Raw genomic sequence first — 18242 nt, forward strand, 5'->3', positions numbered from 1 at the left:
CATCGGACCGAAGTCCGGAACTACCAGGGCCCCTCTACATCGGACCGAAGTCCGGAAACTGCATCAGACCGAAGTCAGGAACTACCAGGGCCTTGCCCTCTGCATCGGACCGAAGTACGGAAACTGACTGAACATAGCATAACATAATCATAACTACTAACATAACACATATACTGCATACATCATCGGAAAGAGTCCGGAACACATAACACAAAACATGCTTGAATCACAAAGACATCAAGCACTCTAACTACTGCATTGGACCAAGGTCTGGAACTAACTGAACATAGCATAACATAATCATAGCATATAATATGAACACATATACTGCATATTGCATCAGACCATAGTCCGGAACACATAACTCATACCATGTCTGTATCACAAAGACACCAAGCATACTGAATTACTGCATCGGACTGAAGTCCGGAACTACTGCTAACTTAAACGGGCCGGCATAGTGGCCGTAGACCCGTTCCTACTAGAAGGAAACTCGCCTCACACTGCTGAAGTCCCGTAGACACAATCTCATACTGCTGAAGTCCCGCAGACTTAACCCTAGCTGTTGGATGACAGATTCCCGAACTGTCAACACCAAAATGACACCTAATTAATAATTGGGTTCTAACACATACTATAAATACATACTTTTGATAATTACTACATTACCCCTAGCTTGGCTTACCCAAGCCCAAGGCCCAAATCCATAGGCCCAAAGTCAACTAAGGATCAAAGCCCAACATATGGCCCAATTTTCCAAATTGGGCCCAAGCCTCTACATGGACTTCCCTCAAGGCCCAATTGATAAGTCCAGTCCAACATGTCTCATTCTAAGGACCCAATATCACACAACCATCTAGGCCCAAAATATGGCCCATCTATGGCCCAATTTTCCAAATTGGGCCCAATCCTTCATATGGACCTTACCCTAAAGCCTAATAAATTATTCTAGTCCATATGCTTGTTCTTGGATGGCCCAACACAAAGCCCAAGTGAAATTAGGGTTTCACATAAAATGATAACTAGGGTTAAGTGTTTCTTACTTAACCCATTAAGGACTTAATCCATTAAGTCCTTTCCTCTACTAGATAAGTGATATGGAGTGACTTGGGCTTAATACACACTCCAATCCCAATGACCCAAAGATGGGTCCAATAAGTCTAAGGCCTAATTTCTCACAATTAGGGTTTCCAATCAAACATTGCCCAATAGGCCCAAAATTAACCTTTAAGCCCATTAGGGTCTTGCTAGGCCCATTAGGGTTTGCTTGAGGGGCACCACCCACTACCACCTCAGGTAGTGGTGGTCAATGGCGGCTCACGACGGCGGATCCATTTCTTTTCATTATTCTTTTGGCAATTACAGTTATAATGCTTTAATCAAAATGAACACACAACACTAACTAACTAACATACACACACACAACCACACCATGGTGGCTGGCGGTGGCTCGTGGCGGCAGCCACCACCTCACGGTGGTAGTGATGGCTTTTCCGGCCAAATAAACTTCCACACACTTCTCTATTGAAATAAACCCACACATACAGGCTTCTGATTTGCGATGTGCACCCCAGCCACCCGCTTGGTGGCTCATAGCGGTGACAACATCACCGGGAGGCGGCAATAGCGACGACCACCATGACAGGCGGCCATGGTGGTTCTTTTCCTTGATTTCCGGCCAGCAACAATCTCACAACACTTCATGGTTCAACAGCAACACGTATCTTTGCGTGACACGAGACCACCGCTCCCACCACCGACTAGGCGGCTAACGACGCTGAAACAAGCTGGGGGGGTAGTGACCAAAAGTCGTTGTCGGCGACAACAATGATCCCGAAGTTGAAATCGAAGAGTAGAATGAATAAATCAAGTGCTACTGGCATACCGAGAAGTTCCTGATCGCTCCTGGACCATCCGACGACGTTCTCGGCTTCCATCTTTGGTTTTCGTCGACTCTTACGGTTGCACACAACGACATCGGCATCAGGGGCTGTTGGGTGGCGTCCGACGGTAAGGTTGCAGGTGGAGGGATGGCAATCGGACCTGAGATCGGCGGTGGCGGCTGGAGGGGCATGCATGGCGGCGGTTTCATAAGGATAGGGTTAGGGTTTTGGGAGTGATGACCTTATGACGGGAATGATATACCACCGAGTTCAATCCCGTGCTCATTCAAACTTCAAGCGAAATTGACACTTCCAGTCCCTCCTTCTCATAACTCTTCAAAACAAGTCTGTAATTTACACTTCAGCCCCCAACACTCCCAATTCCTTTCAATTTAGATCCTAAAAATTACCAAGCAACCCCCAATTCTAAAATCCTTTTCAAATTACATCCGAAACTTACACTTTAGTCCTTCCCTCAAGATTTATCTCAAATTGAATCCAGAAATTACCAAACCACCCTAAATCTCCAAAATTATTTACAAACTAATCCAGGAATTACATTTATAAATTTACTTGAATAAACGGGGCGTTACATTCATGACATGCTCAAATCCAAGAATGACCCCAAGATAAGCTAAAAATGACCATATACTTTCATAAGAGAGAATCTAAGCAATAAAATGTCAAGGTATCAACTTTATACCTTAAAATGGTTGCACAATAGAGTAAACACCGGATCTATAACCTCTCTCTTTAGCTATACACCAACCACTTCAAGCTTCTTCACATAAACACCAAAAGGCACTCTTTAAGCTCTCACACACTCAAAATGGTAGGAAAAGCACGAACTAGGAATTCTCTGGACAAAGGGGCGATAAGGGGGCTAATAATGAGGCTTAAGGCCTTTAAATATGGTGCAAACCCTGAAAATTAGGGTTTTCCTTTCCGGCGTCTACTCGTCGAGTTGGGGCTCCCCAACTCGCTGAGTTGAGTCCTTAAACCCGCGTCCAAATAAATCTCTACACGACGAGTTGGAGCTCCCCAACTCGTCGAGTTCCAGCCCAAAACCCTAAAATATTGAGAAATAATAATACCTGAACCAAATGTAACAAATATCGTATTTGCCTGAAAAAAAATAAATAAATACTTTTTAACAATTTATAATTGATTATTATATTTAAGACTCATTATAGTTTAAATAGAAACTGACCATATTAACCTTTAATATTAAACCCCTTCTTAGCATAAAATTGATCAACCATTAGTCTTGGATTATACCTACATTTATTTATTTACTGCTAATAGCAAATTCGGTGACACACGAGGTGGATTCATACGCATCCATATGAACTACACGTTTGTTTGGAATTGATAAATAAAGAGATTAGAGATTACTGGAAAATGATACATGTTGTATCTTTCCACTTTGAATGTAATTATGGCTTGAATTGGCCTATACTAATCGATGAGCCTTGATTGGAAACATGTTCCATTTGGAGAGGTTTTGATAATGGTTTAGATGCAATGTTTCTTGTGTCTACTTGACCTGACCATAAAAGTTATCCAAGATGCCCATCAATTTCCAGAATTATAGTATACAATAACAAAAGAATTTAGGGATATGACAGATAATTAATGTTTTATCACATGATATAGATTTCAATATAGTACAAGATGGCTATACCAAGTATATTTAACACCTAGACTAGATTATATACAAAGACAACTAGATACAAATTGGCTCTTCAAAGATCGATGGACTGTAACCATTATAGGATACGTACACTTCTAAACCTTAGAAGGTTAAAGAGAGAGAAGGGTTTTAATATTTAAGGGTAATATGGTAATTTTTTTTGAAGTTATAATGATTTTAGACATAACAATTGATTATAAATTGTTAAAATATGTTTAAAAAATGGTTTTGGCAAATATAATATTTTAAAAGGTTAGGAAAAATTATTGTTCTTGATATGAAATAGATGAATTCTCCAAAAAAAAAAAAAAAAAATACTCCCAAAATCATACTCTATGTGAAGTATACTCAAAAACATGTTTAATGGAGGTGGTTACAAATAATTTTTGCGTCGACATGAGCATGTTGCTGGAACGGTCGTATGGTGAATAAAGGATGTCCAGAATCTACCTTAGCACGGTCATATAACATTTGATTATTTGATAATATATCCGGTTTTGATAACTTTGGTATTTTATTTTACTGTATATTAAATAAATAAAGAATGGAAAAGGAAATCTTGCGTTATTTTACTATATGACTTTTTAAGAAAAATAGACAGCCTTGGCTTGTTGGTAAGGATCGAATTTAGATTTTACCGGAGGGAAGCCCATTGTCGTTTGGACACAAGATCCAGGGGTTCCAGCTTTAACGTGGCATCAATTACCGTAATTTCCGATCTTTTTCAATAGAAAAAGGTCGAATCCTACGACTAAATGAAAAGGGCCCGTTCGAGAATAGGAAGCAGAAGAGCTTCTAGGTATGTCCCTCCTCTCTCGCTCTCTTCCCCCCCTACGTGTTTCGCATGTCTTATTACTGTGTATCTGATAGTTCCACTTGTCATCATTTTTCTCTTTCTTTTCAATCGAATCGAGACTGATTTGTGCGATCTTGTCAGGAATCGGGTATTTCTGGTATGCGTCTCGATTTTCGGATGTTAACCTCAATAATCAAATGTCTAACATAAGTTTGAATGTTAAGTTTTGTGAATTTATTTACGAATTGCATGCGAATTGTTCCATTCCAAGCTAATTCTGCTTAATCTTCGATCGATACAGTAAAAGTAAGAATTCCAGTAGTTACCCGTTGCAATCTGATTAACAGGTTGGGGCTTTCTACTCCTGTCAGTGAAATAACGATTTATTTCTCCATCTTTTCGTCGATCGAATTCCAATTTTCAAATACTGGGAATAACGCAGTTAAATTTGAGTGTCTTGTGTTATTTGAGGCCGATCTTGCACTAGAATTTCACAAACCCCCAAATTGGCTTTAATTACGAGGATGGGGTCTTATAATTTCTGTAGATTAGGGGTTTGGATTAGATGCGAATTGCTCCATTTTAAGCTAATTATGTCATACTCTTCGATCGATTAAGTTTAAGTAAGAATCAAGTGGTTAGCTGTAGCAATCTGTATAAAAATGTTGGGGCTTTCGGCTCCTCTCAGTGTAATAATGATTAATTTCTCCATCTGTTCGTCGATCAAAGTCGAATTTAGAAACATTAGGAAGACCGCAGTTAAATTTGATTGCCCTGTGTTTTCTGACGCCGATCTTGCACTAGTATTTTACAAATCCCAAAATTGGCTATAATTACGACAAGGATTTTTGCTGAATTCCAATTTACATTGAGACTGAAGCGCACAATAACTTCCTTTTTGTTCTAAAAATGCTCGTAATGTTTGATAAAAGGGTAGTTCCCTAATATGTTTCAGGAAAAGCCTAGTTGGAAAATACATGTCCTCAGTTTTGGTTTTTGTGTAAAGATTGTGGCAGAAACAATTACCATAGTTGACATATAAATGTTGATTTCCTTTACTAGATGAATTATATGTTCGCCCAAGCCTAAAAATGTTTAATTTTCTTGTTTTACTCAATATATATTTATGTGATGAAGTATATGTACAATGTTGTAATAGGAACAAATAAAAGTACATTGCTATTTCTTGCATTCAACCTTTTTTTATTTGCAATCTCACAAAGCCTTATCAGCTAATATTGGTCTTTCTTGTGAAAAGATACATAACTAAAAAACCTAACTTTTTGCATCAATTAGGTCCGTTGATTGTTGCAAGACTGGATTATTTCTGTGAGAAGTCAAGAATGGAACATGATGAAACGACAAAGTGGGAGGAGTTAGATATTGACATTCTGGTGAAGATATTTCAAAGGTTTGATGTTTTTGAGTTGACTTCTGGTATCGGTCATATCTGCAGCACATGGCGTTTAGCTGCTTGTGATCCCCTATTATGGAAAACTCTTGATTTATCAATGTTGAGATCCAACTTCATAAAGATTCCCCTCGAGCCTTATGTTTATGTCGATGGAAGATCCGATAAACAACTCACACGGCTTTTGAAGATCGCTCTGAATCTTAGCCGTGGAAGCATTACAACTTTGATCTTCCATTTCAATCTCTACGTCAGCGATGATCAGTTGACCTACACCGCTGAAAGGTATCATCTCAACCATCAGGGCCCACAGGCTGTACTGTGTTCGACATACATTGAACTGAATGGAACAAAGATTTCAATCTTTTGTCCCACCCCTTAAAGGTGGGATAAGGAGGGAAATATTTGTTCCATTGACATCGGTCTCAGTCCCAGTCCAATGCATGTCAAACACAGTTTAACCTGTTATGTTATGTCATGTCACTTATTGTATTGTTTATGCAGGACGCCAAATCTGAAGCGCTTGGTGTTACCTGCATGGAACCGTATAAAAAGGACGGGTATATGCAAGGCTATTAGCAAGTGGAATAATCTCGAATCCCTCACAATGCCAAGCATAGCGAATCCACCTTATTTCATGGAAGAAATCTCAAAGCACTGCAAGAAGTTTTCAGAACTCAAAATCATGGGGCCATGTGACATGTTATGCGTGCAGACACTCATCCGTTGTGTCCCTAACCTAAAAGTGCTAAGCCTTCGTGTCTCCATTGTGTACAAGGACGCCCTTTTATTGATCCTAAACGGGTTAAAGAACCTTGAAGTGCTCAACATATCTCATTCTCTCATCATAGATGCCCCTCCACCACCTGCAACTCGCAAAGTGGTGACCGAGCTCGATGATTCGATTTTCAAGAAGGCTTCAAGGTTGCGACAGTTCTTGACATGCATGGATGATGAATCGTGTATCATGTGTCACAGAATGAAGCTTGATGAAGGGCTTGTGAGGTGGTACAAGTATGAAGAAGGGCTGTGGAAGGAAGATGAGGTAAAAAGTCTTGCGGTTTGAGGTTTGGGGTTTTTGATCATGGATTTAAGATGTTGGTGGATGATTTTGATTAGCTTTTTGTATATATATGGAGAAACATATAATTGGATACATTTATGGTTAGGTTGCACCACACCAAACAAGGGGTTTATCTGAGATGTTCAGCTGCTGCTGCCCTCGTATTATTTGGTGCTTTTTAGGACAAGTTTCGTGCAGTTTTCTTTTCATTCATAAGTCTCATATCCTAAGTACTTAGGGTTATTACTGTTTTATACATGTATTGTTGTCTTAAATTTTAGATGCCTTTCTTACAAACGACAAGATTGGAGAGATTGATTTTTTTTTTTTTTTTTTTTTTTTTTTTTTTTTTTTTTTTTTTTTTAACAAGGATAAGGAAAATCACCTGAGTTTTTAAATGACTATTTAAAAAGGTTTATGTGAGTCTGTTACTTACTCAACAGGCTCAATTCAAACGACCAGCTCACCTTGCTGCTATAGTTTTTTTTTTTTTTTTTGGTTGAATGGCCAAGGTTGGATTATGGACCACAAGCCACAAACCATGTACATGGAACTACAAGTGTACTCATGTTCCTTTTCTAGTAATCATGACTCTCATTTTATTTATGATGGTAACGGATGTCGCATCATTGTAGACAATTCACTCCTCGTAATAAATAAAATATTGAATTTGATGAGTTTTTTTTATTGTAATGTTTGACAATTTGCATTTTCTTTGGGACTACCCCTTTAAACAAAACATTCACGTTTTTATCAAATTCCTTCATTTTTCCACATAAATTAAAATCAATCAATTAAGATGTACCGTCAATTTCCTCAAATGTGATAATGGTAGTGAATATGATAACACTTCATTTCATGAGTTTTTTTTTTTTTTTTGCTCCTTTAGGGTATCGAGTTCCATTTTTTGTGTTTCTATACATCCTAATATTGTGAAGAAACCGACTGGTTAAATTGCAAAAAAACCCCAAGAGTGTGGAATCAACATAACGACTGATTATATTGCAATAAGTTGTAATTCCTTTGGGGTGGAGGGGATGAAAAGTCTAAAATACATTGGGTTGCATGGCCGAAAGTTATTGCCTCAAACAGTAAAGGGGCATTGGAGTTGGTTCATTCAAAACTCAAAAACTAGCTCTAATTACAAAATGATGGTGGAGACTTAGGTCCCGTTTGATAGTTTCTGTCTGGGAAAGTGCTGTCTGATAAAGTGTTGTCTGGGAAAATTTTCTGACTGGAAAAGAAACCATGTTGTTTGATTGTATATCTGATTGACTGTGCTGAATGATGAAAAAAAATAATAAAAAATAAAAAATAAATTAAAAAAAAGTTATTTAAAAAAATTAATAATCCAAGTAAGAAAGAAAGACACAAGGTTTGATGCATAATTGTCTTTCCAGCCCATTCAGTCAGAAATATATGATTTTAGGGCTTTTTGGGAAAGACATATCTTACCAGGAAATATCCTTTTTTTTGTGCAAATCAAACAGTCTTTCTGGTCCATTCAACCAGAAAGATCTATTTGAACCTGAAAAATGCGTATCAAACGGGAGATCCGAAAGTAATTAATGTTATGACATAAATATACAATCAACAAGATTAATTGAAATAAAACAAACGAAATTGAGATATATACATGAAATATACAAGAATCAGTTTACAGAAAACATACTTGATGGTTTATGTTTACAACAGAAACACAAAAAACGAAATTATGTAGATTGAGGCTTGCAAATTGCAGTGTCCTAAGATAGAAATTTCCCTTGTAGGGATCTGTCTAGAGGATACAACAATCAACCAAGAACTTCTCTTGATTCTGACGAAATACTAGACTGTTTGGGGTCAACATTCAATCTCCTTTTTGTGCTCTTTGCGGTGAAGAAAATAAAACAATCGACCATGTGCTTATCAGATGCGACTCGGCTAAGATTGCTATAGAATGGGTGCTAAAATGGTGTGATATTCTAATTTGTCAATTTTTCGTAGCGGTTGATTTCATCGATTTTGCTGTCATTTGGGATCACCGTCCTTGGACGCAATATCATCACATCCATAAACTACTATTTGTTATGGTGTTTAGACTTCGGGAAACAAGGTGTTCAAAAAGATTTATATCTCCCCTTTAAGATTGCAAATAATGTTATTTCATTGTCATACATTTAGTGTAAATATATGAGTATACTCAACTCTATAATTAGATATATTAGATTTGTTCGCCTTTGACCCGTCTCGGAAATATGGACATTGTTTGTTTTGTCGTGTTTTAGCTACTTGCTAGTGGTGGTGTTTTATAATTTGCCGTTTCAAAAAATAATTAAGTTTAATGTACTTTTATTTATTTTTTATTTCTCTAGGTGTATCATTTTCTTAAAAAAAGTTTACTTCATTAATCCTGACAAACATTCTATCAATACATCAATTAATAAGATTAATGACATAAATTACTTTGGTTCCCCACCAATCGATGTCATGACAAATGTAGAACATCAATTAATAAGATTAATGACATAAATAACTTTGGTTCCCCACCAATCGATGTCATGACAAATGTAGAGTAGTTGGTTACAATTAGTCAATGATGTCCGATTACTTTTGAATCGGAAATTTTATTTTTGATTTTTCTATTTGTTTGTCATACCAAATATTGTTGGATTGAAGTTAAATGATACAAAAATGATGCAACAACAAGATTTTTGTTCTGTTGTGTAGGAGATGCCTAAACCCTATATGGTGTGTTGAGACTAATGCGATACATCATACATGCTTCAAACTTCAAAGGCTTTGGAGGTTTGTCAAAATCGGGCCACTGCTGCCCTTCTTTGACCAATTACTTATTTCTTTTTGTATACCATCTAATTGACTATTAATATTTATGTAAATTTTTTATTTTGAGATTTCATGAAAATGTAATATCAGAGAAAATAAGAAGGGACGTTATATCTTCAGAACAAGAAATATATATTTCAAATATTAATGCGGTACTATACTTGTGTGTTCTCATATTTCTAAAGGTCACAACAATAGTTTAATATCTTTTAAAAACTTTTTTCAGATAAACTAAGCATTTGTAATGGCAATTTTAAATATGATAACTCATGGTAATGTCAGTAGACTTTTGACTATTTAACTTAATGAAATCCAAATGTACATTTTCTTTTCTCAAATAAGAATGTCATGTTAATAAAAATTTAAAACATGCAACATAATTAGATATGAAACTTTTCTTTTTCTATAAGATATTGTTATTAAATAATAACAATATATATATAAAATATTTTTATCATAATTTACGTTCCATGTTTTGTTTTTTTTAAATAAAATAAAAAATATATTAATGTTAACATGGAATCTTAATGAATATTTTGTCCATATAATTTAGGGCGAGCAACATTTCCGTTCACAATAACTTTTCTCACACCCACACCTCGATCATCAATCCGCCATGGCCGTGGAACTTCTGGAGACTCTGAAAGAATCCATAACCGCATATACCGGACTCTCTCCAACCACTTTCTTCACTGTAGTTGCTTTAGGACTTGCCATCTACTATGTCTTCTCCGTTATGTTCGGTGGCTCCTCCGATCATCATGTACAACCAAGGTCTAGTTCTTTCGAGGAGTCGGAACCTCTCCCGCCGCCGGTTCAGCTCGGAGAGGTAACCGAAGAGGAGTTGAAGGCTTACGACGGCAACGATCCTAAGAAACCTCTGCTTATGGCCATAAAAGGTCAGATCTACGATGTCTCGCAAAGCAGGTACATCCTCGTAAATCGCTCTATTTCTCTTATAATTTAAAGCTGGTTACATAAATTAAAGTTCGGTAATTGATATATGAACTGAAGTTATGATGTATTAGCTTAGACGGATACTAATTTAGTGCTTTCAAAATTTTGCAATTTGGGGTTTTCTGTTCTTCGGTGAAGTTTATTGATTTCTATCCTGTTTGATGTGATCCCTTGATGCTTTACCTCATGGAGAGGGACATAATCGTCATGAAATCGATGGGGTTCCCTTTTATGTGAAATTGGTGTTAACTTTTGATATAAAGTCCCTTTAGTGAATTTGTTGGACCATGGATAGTGGGTCAGATTTAGTGCTTTGCCTTTTTATGGTGACCTTTTTCATTTGTTGTGTACTTTTCAGAATGTTTTACGGACCAGGTGGTCCCTATGCACTGTTCGCCGGAAAAGATGCTAGCAGAGCACTTGCAAAAATGTCATTTGATGAGAAAGATTTGACAGGTGATATCAGTGGTCTTGGTATGTTCGAGATGGACGCCTTACGTGATTGGGAATACAAATTCATGAGCAAGTATGCTAAAGTAGGAACTATCAAAACCCCTGAACCCGCAGCACCTGAGCCTGAGTCATCAACCTCTGAGTCTGAGGCCACACCCACTGAGCCTGCTGAGTCCAGTGCAGCCCAGCCCACCGACACTGTGGTTGCTGCTGATCATCACAATAAGGTTACAGAAGATGCTCCATCGGAAAATGTAAGTACTGTAACAAGTGAAGCCAATAAAGAAGAATGAGCTTATGATTTGTGATAAATGGGTGTAACCATGGTTTAAAGTTGTTCATTTTCTTTTACTTTTAATAATAGGGACCACCATATTGGGTATTTGTCAACATACATGGGTGTTGTGTTATATGAAAAAACTCAATCAAATATTGTTTCAAGTTTTATATTTCTATCAGTTGAACTGATAGGAATAGTTTGTTTTGGTTGAGATGTTTCACGAGAGAACACTACTGAACACCACATTGTTGCAATGAGATCTAATATGTATTCACCGCCCATCTATATCTGTAAGACTAAACTCTTATACCTCTCTCTGGTCTCCACCCCATGCGGGGTGTTGAGGTGGAGCCATGGTGCCCCGAGGGTGGCCCCGGTTGGGTGAAGGGCCACACACCACATTCCCTCTTCCCTTATTTTAGAGCGATGACAACTTTCATATTTTTTCCCTCGGATATGTAGCCCTTTAATCCCTTACAATTTTACACAACTGCTTCACTCCCAATTTATAATAATTTGCTTACAAAGGGTGAGAATTGAAAGCTATAATGCTATATCATCTTCATCCTCGAGCAACATTTTAGAAGATGAAGATCATGCAATTTGTAGTTACAATAACAACTTTTTTATTGATAACCGAGGACCCCACCCGAGTCATCACCAGTGACCTGGAAGGGAAACCTTCGGTCCCTTCGTCCATCCGGTAGTACACACATGTTGTTTAAAGCATCAACTTGGGAGGCTGGTGGCCACCCTTTGATCGAAACCTAGGAGTCACCTCCCCTTTTGATTCCCAAAACTTTCCATCGCTAGGTCACCAAGGTGATGGTTTATTCTAGGGGGAGGAATTGGTACGGTACCGGTTATTTTTTTTAAACCATATACCATATTAATTATAGTTATAAAAATTTTGCTACTAATATCGTACCAAATATAGTTGGTACCAACTTGTTTGGCTACCAATAAATTTGGTTTGTCCATGGTGGTAATGGTATATACCAATATGTATTCGAGTTTTGTGAATAAGTGTTTTCATGTACTTAAGCATTATGAAATGTGGATAAGAGTTTTGTAATGGTTGAGATTGAAAAATTGATTTTATTAATTTCTACAATGAGCTTAGAAGTTAAAGCCATAGAAAAAATGGGACACGCCAATCAAAAGTTAAAGCTATAGAGAAAATGGGACACATAAACACGAGTTTAAACTTTAAATTTTACTAATACCATAAAATATCAAAGCTCTTAAAATCTTCAGCACCATATATATATATATATATATATATATATATATATATATATATATATATATATATATATATATATCCCGTAGTATTGAAAAATTTGTACCACTACCGTATCATGGTTACTCGGTTTGTGTGATATTACCTACCAAATATATTGGCTACAAACATTTTTGGTTCGATTGGTAACATGTTTGATTGGTTATCCATTGTACATATTTGACGACCCTACCATCTTATGAACAAGAAACTAATGTCTAACAACAAAGCCAATGTTAGGGAATAATGTAACAAAGAAACACATAACAATCTTTGTTTATATTTGGTGAACAAGAAATATATTTGTATATATTTTTTGTTTTATTTTAGGTTTATGTTTTTTTAATTGAAAGTGAAGCAATCTATCTTTTTAACTGTGTAATTTTTAAATTGTTAAGTTTAAACTAATAAAAATTTTCAATTAATATTGATCTTATGTTTTTGAAAAATCAAATATTCTTCTACTTTCCTATCCGCTTATCAAAATAAGTGTTAAAAAAATATGATTAAGTGAGAAATCAAATATCTCGTACTGTAATTTCCTATCCACTTAATCAAGCAAGTGTCAAAATCAAAATATATGATTAAAGAGAGAAAATTAGTGGATTCTATATGATATTATCTTATATAAGTAGAAAAATAAATAAAAAGAAAATGTAGGAAAATATTTAATTTTTCTATGTTTACATATATTTGAAAACAGAAAATCGTCTTTATTATATACAATTTCTTTGGCTAAGGTCCAAAAATATTTCAACTTTCAAAAATAGTCATTTTAGAGTGGTTTGGTTTTAGACTTATCCATAAAGTTATTATCTGTTTGAGGATTTGGTCTCTACCAATTTTGAAATGACTATCTTGTCACTTTAAAATATATAATTTACAACCTCTATTATTTAGTTTAGATAAAATTAATATTACTATATACAAAATTCGGTCCCACCCCTTCCCCTCCCCCACACTCACATTATTTCCTTTCTTTCCACTAATGAACACCCCCTCTTATCGCCTCCTTTCCACTGGTGACCTATCTTCCATCTGACTTCTCGTCTTCCTCTAATATTAGTGAGTTTGTATGTTTAAGATTGAAAATGTCATGATATTTACATAAATTGGTAAGATCAAACCTACTTCAAAAGTCAAAAATGTCAATTCAAATGAATTTAATAATTAACTTGAAATAAAATTAAACCTATTTGTAACATCCATGAAAATCACAAGAAATTTGAACTTTTAAAATCAACCCAAAATCATAAATTGTTACAAATCATGGTTTTCAAAATATTTTCCAAATATCAAAGTCTCCCAAGATCATAAGCCATAAACAAGAGGATGTATACGGTCACGCCTTTGCCTTCCCACAATCATCTGAAGTACCTGAAACTATAACCCAAAACTATAAACCAACGCTTAGTGAGTTCCCCCAAAGTATCACCACATAACCATAATAACGAACAACATGCATACACAGCCTTCAACCTGAATGGAATGCCACACCAGCCTACAGACTATCTAGACCGCCTATAGAACCTTCAACATGATTGGATCGCCTCACCGGGCCTTCAGCCTATCTGGACCGTTCTCCGGGCCTTCGGCTTGACTGGTACGCCTCTCAGGCCTTCAGTCTATCCGGGTCACCCTGGGTCTCTTGGCCTTTGAATTACCTAAAAATACCCCTTGGTCAAACTTGGTCAAACTCAACTGAGTCAACCTAGCCGAGTCAACCCAGAGAGCGTATGCGGGGCGTACTCGCATTGACTGGAAACGGGGTGGCTGATTGAGTACACTTGTCTTACACATAGGTACGCTCGACGTACTCACATGGTATTCTCTTTTCATATTAAGAGCATAATACTTCGACTTAATGCGTCCAATTGCAGATCCATGGTAAAAATATCATAAAGAGTTATAAAGTTTCCAACTTTATGACCTTGCATGTCTAATAAGTGCTTAAAACACCAAAACTCAACATCTTAATGAATTAAGACCTTCTAAATGATGCATGGAGCAAAACCAACCATTTGGATCCCATTTTTATGACTCAAGACCCTTCCAGAGGTCTAAAAGGACGGCTTATTGGGCCAAGAACATGCTATGCTCATGAGACACCACATTTTGGACAAAAAGGACCTAAAACCAAGCCCAAAACAAGATCTAATAGAAACTTCACCAAGTTCATAACTTTATACCTCCAAATGATGCCAAAAGGTGGTGTAATCCTGGATCTTAAGAGTTTTACTCCTCCAAGATGGCCTCTCCTTCCTTCCTTCTTCTTCAAAAGCACAAAACACACACACTCAAGCTTAGAAATGCTTCATAACAGGGATTAAGGTTGCAAAAACATTTTAAGAGGATGGAGGCTGATGAAGTAAGGGGGAATGAGGCTATAATGCGTTTTAAATATGAGCCAAACCCTAAAAATTAGGGTTTGCATGCTTGCCACGTACGCCCTGCGTGTAGATATACGCCCAATGTACTAGGGCGCGCCCTAGTACGCTTAGTGTAACATGCCAACTTTCATGACCAAAAATTTCATTTTTAATTAAGTAGCTTATAAAATTGTTTACTGAAAAACATCATCAATATCATATCAACCCATAATCTCATAAGTCAAATGCCATAAAACATGTTGTGGAATAATAATAATGTCACAGTACAATCCAATGGTTCCCAAAATGCGGAAATCATATGTGTGTGTGTGATGCACTGCTACTGTGCCAGTTCCTTCCCCTTCGATGAAGAGGTACCTGAAAACAAAACTGAAAACTATAAGCACGAAGCTTAGTGAGTTCCCCCATCATACCACATACCATATAACAAACATATTGCTAGACAATTCTGGGGTGCCTGACCTACCCATTTCAAGCCGTTCTGGGGTGCTTGACTTACCCAGATCAAGCTATTATGCGGTGCTTGACTTACCCATGTCAAGCCGTTCTGGGGTGCTTGACTTACTCGTCAGTTTATCTCAACTGACTACTGGGGACTATTTCACCCCTACCACTACCATATAATAACATAACATAAATATAATGCAAGGCATGCATGGGTACTTACTAACCCTTCAATATCTTTCAACCGCTATCTAGGGACTATTTCATCCCTACTACTACTAACACATATAACAGAGCATCCTAGCATATAAAGCATATCAGATAGTGGAAAACCAGGCAATTATCACAAAGACAATCATCTCATACATAATCACCTATTGGTGGGCCGACATTGGTGCCTTAGACCCACCTCTACTGGATGGTGACTCACCTCGTAAAGTTGAGTGTCGAATCCCATAGAAAGTGATCTCTAATAGTTGCTCCGATGACTCCTGACTATCATAATCATAATGACAATCAATCTGAATCTATAACACTACTTAGGGTAAAATGACCATTTTAGCCCCTCGGCCTAAATTGAACCATTCATAAGGCCCAATGCTAACTTATTAAATCCAATGCACTCATGGCCCATCAAAGGCTCCCTAATGGCCCACTAATGGCCCAATTTTCTAAATTGGGCCCAACCCTTTTTTTCACAATTCTAATAAGTCCTTAGCCCAAAATGAAATAATCTCGAGTGGCCCAATATGGCCCAATACTTCTAATTCCAAATTCTTAGGCCCATAACTATACTCCATAGTGGGCTACGGGGCCTAATAGTCCAGGCCAATCCCTAAGGCCCAAAAAGCCCAATATAATCACTATGCTTACGTATGCACGACGTACCTGTCACGTACACCCAACGTACGCTGGCCTTGATCAAAACGGGGAGTTGACCTAGTACGCGCAACATACAAGGGTGTACGCTTAGTGTACTGGCCAACTTTCTTGGGACTTAATTTGTGAATTAATTCATTAAGTCTAAAATGTAGATCCAAGTCCTTTAAGACCTCCTAATCCATAAAGTCACAAACTTTATGTGCTTGCATGCATGGTTGGGGTCAAAACATGATTTTGGTCCTTTTAACAAGCTTTATGACCATCAAACACTTGCATGGTTGTGGCTTAACCATCAAGATCCGATTTTTATGAATCTTAGTGCCTCCAAGAGCCCAAAAGGACAACTCTTATGGTCTGAAATCATTAAGATGCAAGAAGCCTCAATAATGGAGTCTAAAAGTGATCTTAAACAATCCTATAAACAAATCTAATCATGCAATGGTCAAGTTTGGAACTTGATACCTCAAAAGAGTCAGAAATGATGCCAATCTCTAGGATCTACAAGCTCTTGTGAATTCTTGCTCCTTCTTCAAGCTCCTTTCTCTTCCAAAGCACCAAAACTACACCAAGATACTCTCAAATAGCTTCTAAATCACAAGGACACACAAATATGGGTTAGGGTTTTCATGGTGGCTGCCTAGAGATGAGAGGGAGGCTGGACCAAAGGCATAAGGTCCTTTATATAGGGATCAAACCCTAAAAGTTAGGGTTTTAGACTCTGCGCACGTACGCTGCATGTACCCTTTGGTACACTGGACGTACGTGCATGGCCTCCCTGCCCAATCCTCTTGAGTACGCTGCGCATACCTGGCATGGTACACCCCGCGTAATGCCTTTCTCATCCTAAATCTTAAAGTCCAGCTATCCTGGCCCAAACCAAAAACAACCCATTATTCAATAAAATAAATAATCTTAATACCTGCAAATCCAGGATGTTACACTTAGCGTACACACGTACGTATGGCGTACTCCCCCCACACCTAAATTACGAAAATGCCACTAGGGCCCTCATTGCACTCTTTCTTTTACTTAGGGTCCAAATTGCAATATAAATAAATTGTAGGGTCAAAATTAGAAGTACCTCATCATCAGGATGTTACAATATTGAAAATAAAATATGTCGTCATTGGATACTCATAAACATAAACAAATCCGATATGTTTTTATGCAAGAGAAATCAAAGAAACGGACCTCATAATACTTACAAACCATGACTAAACGTAATTAAAAAAAATATTTCCATCTTCTTCCTATCGACCTTCATCTAGTATTTGTGCTAAATCAAATCCCTAACATTTTGAATTCCACTAATTTTCTTTGAAACCCAATAAACTTTTTAAATATTTCAAAGTACTAACATATTGAACTTACATACACTCTAAAAATCTAGAACCAAATAAACTTCAAATATGGAACCATTCTTACACACATGATTGTCGAACAACAAGAAGAGGAATCGATTCTTGAAGAATTTGTCGAGCCTTTTGTTTTTGTGATATTTTAAATATGAAGTCAGCAGGGTGGTTGTGATGGATAGAGTTTCTTGTTTTTTTTTAAATAATAAAAGGCCCCCATATTTTTAGCTATGGAGGGGCATAATGTCACGACCAAAATTTTGTGTGACCGTGAAGACCAAAGAGAAAGAAGACAATGTCGCTAGTTAACTTGTCATTGAGATCTATGGGGCTTGTATTAGCCTGTAAGGGTGTTGTTAGTCTAGTCGCTTCCGTTTGGCCGAGTCATAAATGCTAGTGGGCTTGACTATAAAGGGGACCGTTGCAGGTTACACCCAACCGATAAGTGCTAATGCCGCCTCCATGATAAGCCCATGGCAGGACGAAAGTAGTTGCACTGTGTATTTGGGTAGGCTGGTCTTATGGTT

The 18242-nt window shown here is 37.2% G+C and overlaps 2 protein-coding genes across 3 annotated transcripts; both read left to right on the plus strand.

Annotated features, from left to right (window-relative positions):
- Positions 1 to 4211: 4211 nt before the first annotated feature.
- On the plus strand, positions 4212 to 7149 carry LOC111896301 (F-box/LRR-repeat protein At3g48880). 2 transcript variants are annotated; one of them, XM_023892312.3, is made up of 3 exons: positions 4212 to 4375; positions 5669 to 6068; positions 6288 to 7149. In XM_023892312.3, the coding sequence occupies exons 2-3, from the start codon at positions 5716 to 5718 to the stop codon at positions 6847 to 6849; spliced, it is 915 nt and encodes a 304-aa protein (XP_023748080.1). In that variant the 5' UTR covers positions 4212 to 4375; positions 5669 to 5715; the 3' UTR covers positions 6850 to 7149. The 2 variants fall into 2 exon arrangements, with proteins under 2 accessions (XP_023748080.1, XP_023748081.1); XM_023892313.3 differs by lacking the exon at positions 4212 to 4375 and adding an exon at positions 4382 to 4529.
- A 3067-nt stretch (positions 7150 to 10216) lies between these two features.
- LOC111896295 (membrane steroid-binding protein 1) lies at positions 10217 to 11523 on the plus strand. The gene is made up of 2 exons (XM_023892298.3): positions 10217 to 10599; positions 10988 to 11523. Exons 1-2 carry the CDS (start codon positions 10289 to 10291, stop codon positions 11373 to 11375), a joined length of 699 nt encoding a protein of 232 aa, XP_023748066.1. The 5' UTR covers positions 10217 to 10288; the 3' UTR covers positions 11376 to 11523.
- The last annotated feature ends 6719 nt before the right edge of the window (positions 11524 to 18242 follow it).

The sequence above is a fragment of the Lactuca sativa genome, chromosome 2 (assembly GCF_002870075.4).
Source record: "Lactuca sativa cultivar Salinas chromosome 2, Lsat_Salinas_v11, whole genome shotgun sequence".
NCBI classification, from domain to species: Eukaryota; Viridiplantae; Streptophyta; class Magnoliopsida; order Asterales; family Asteraceae; genus Lactuca; species Lactuca sativa.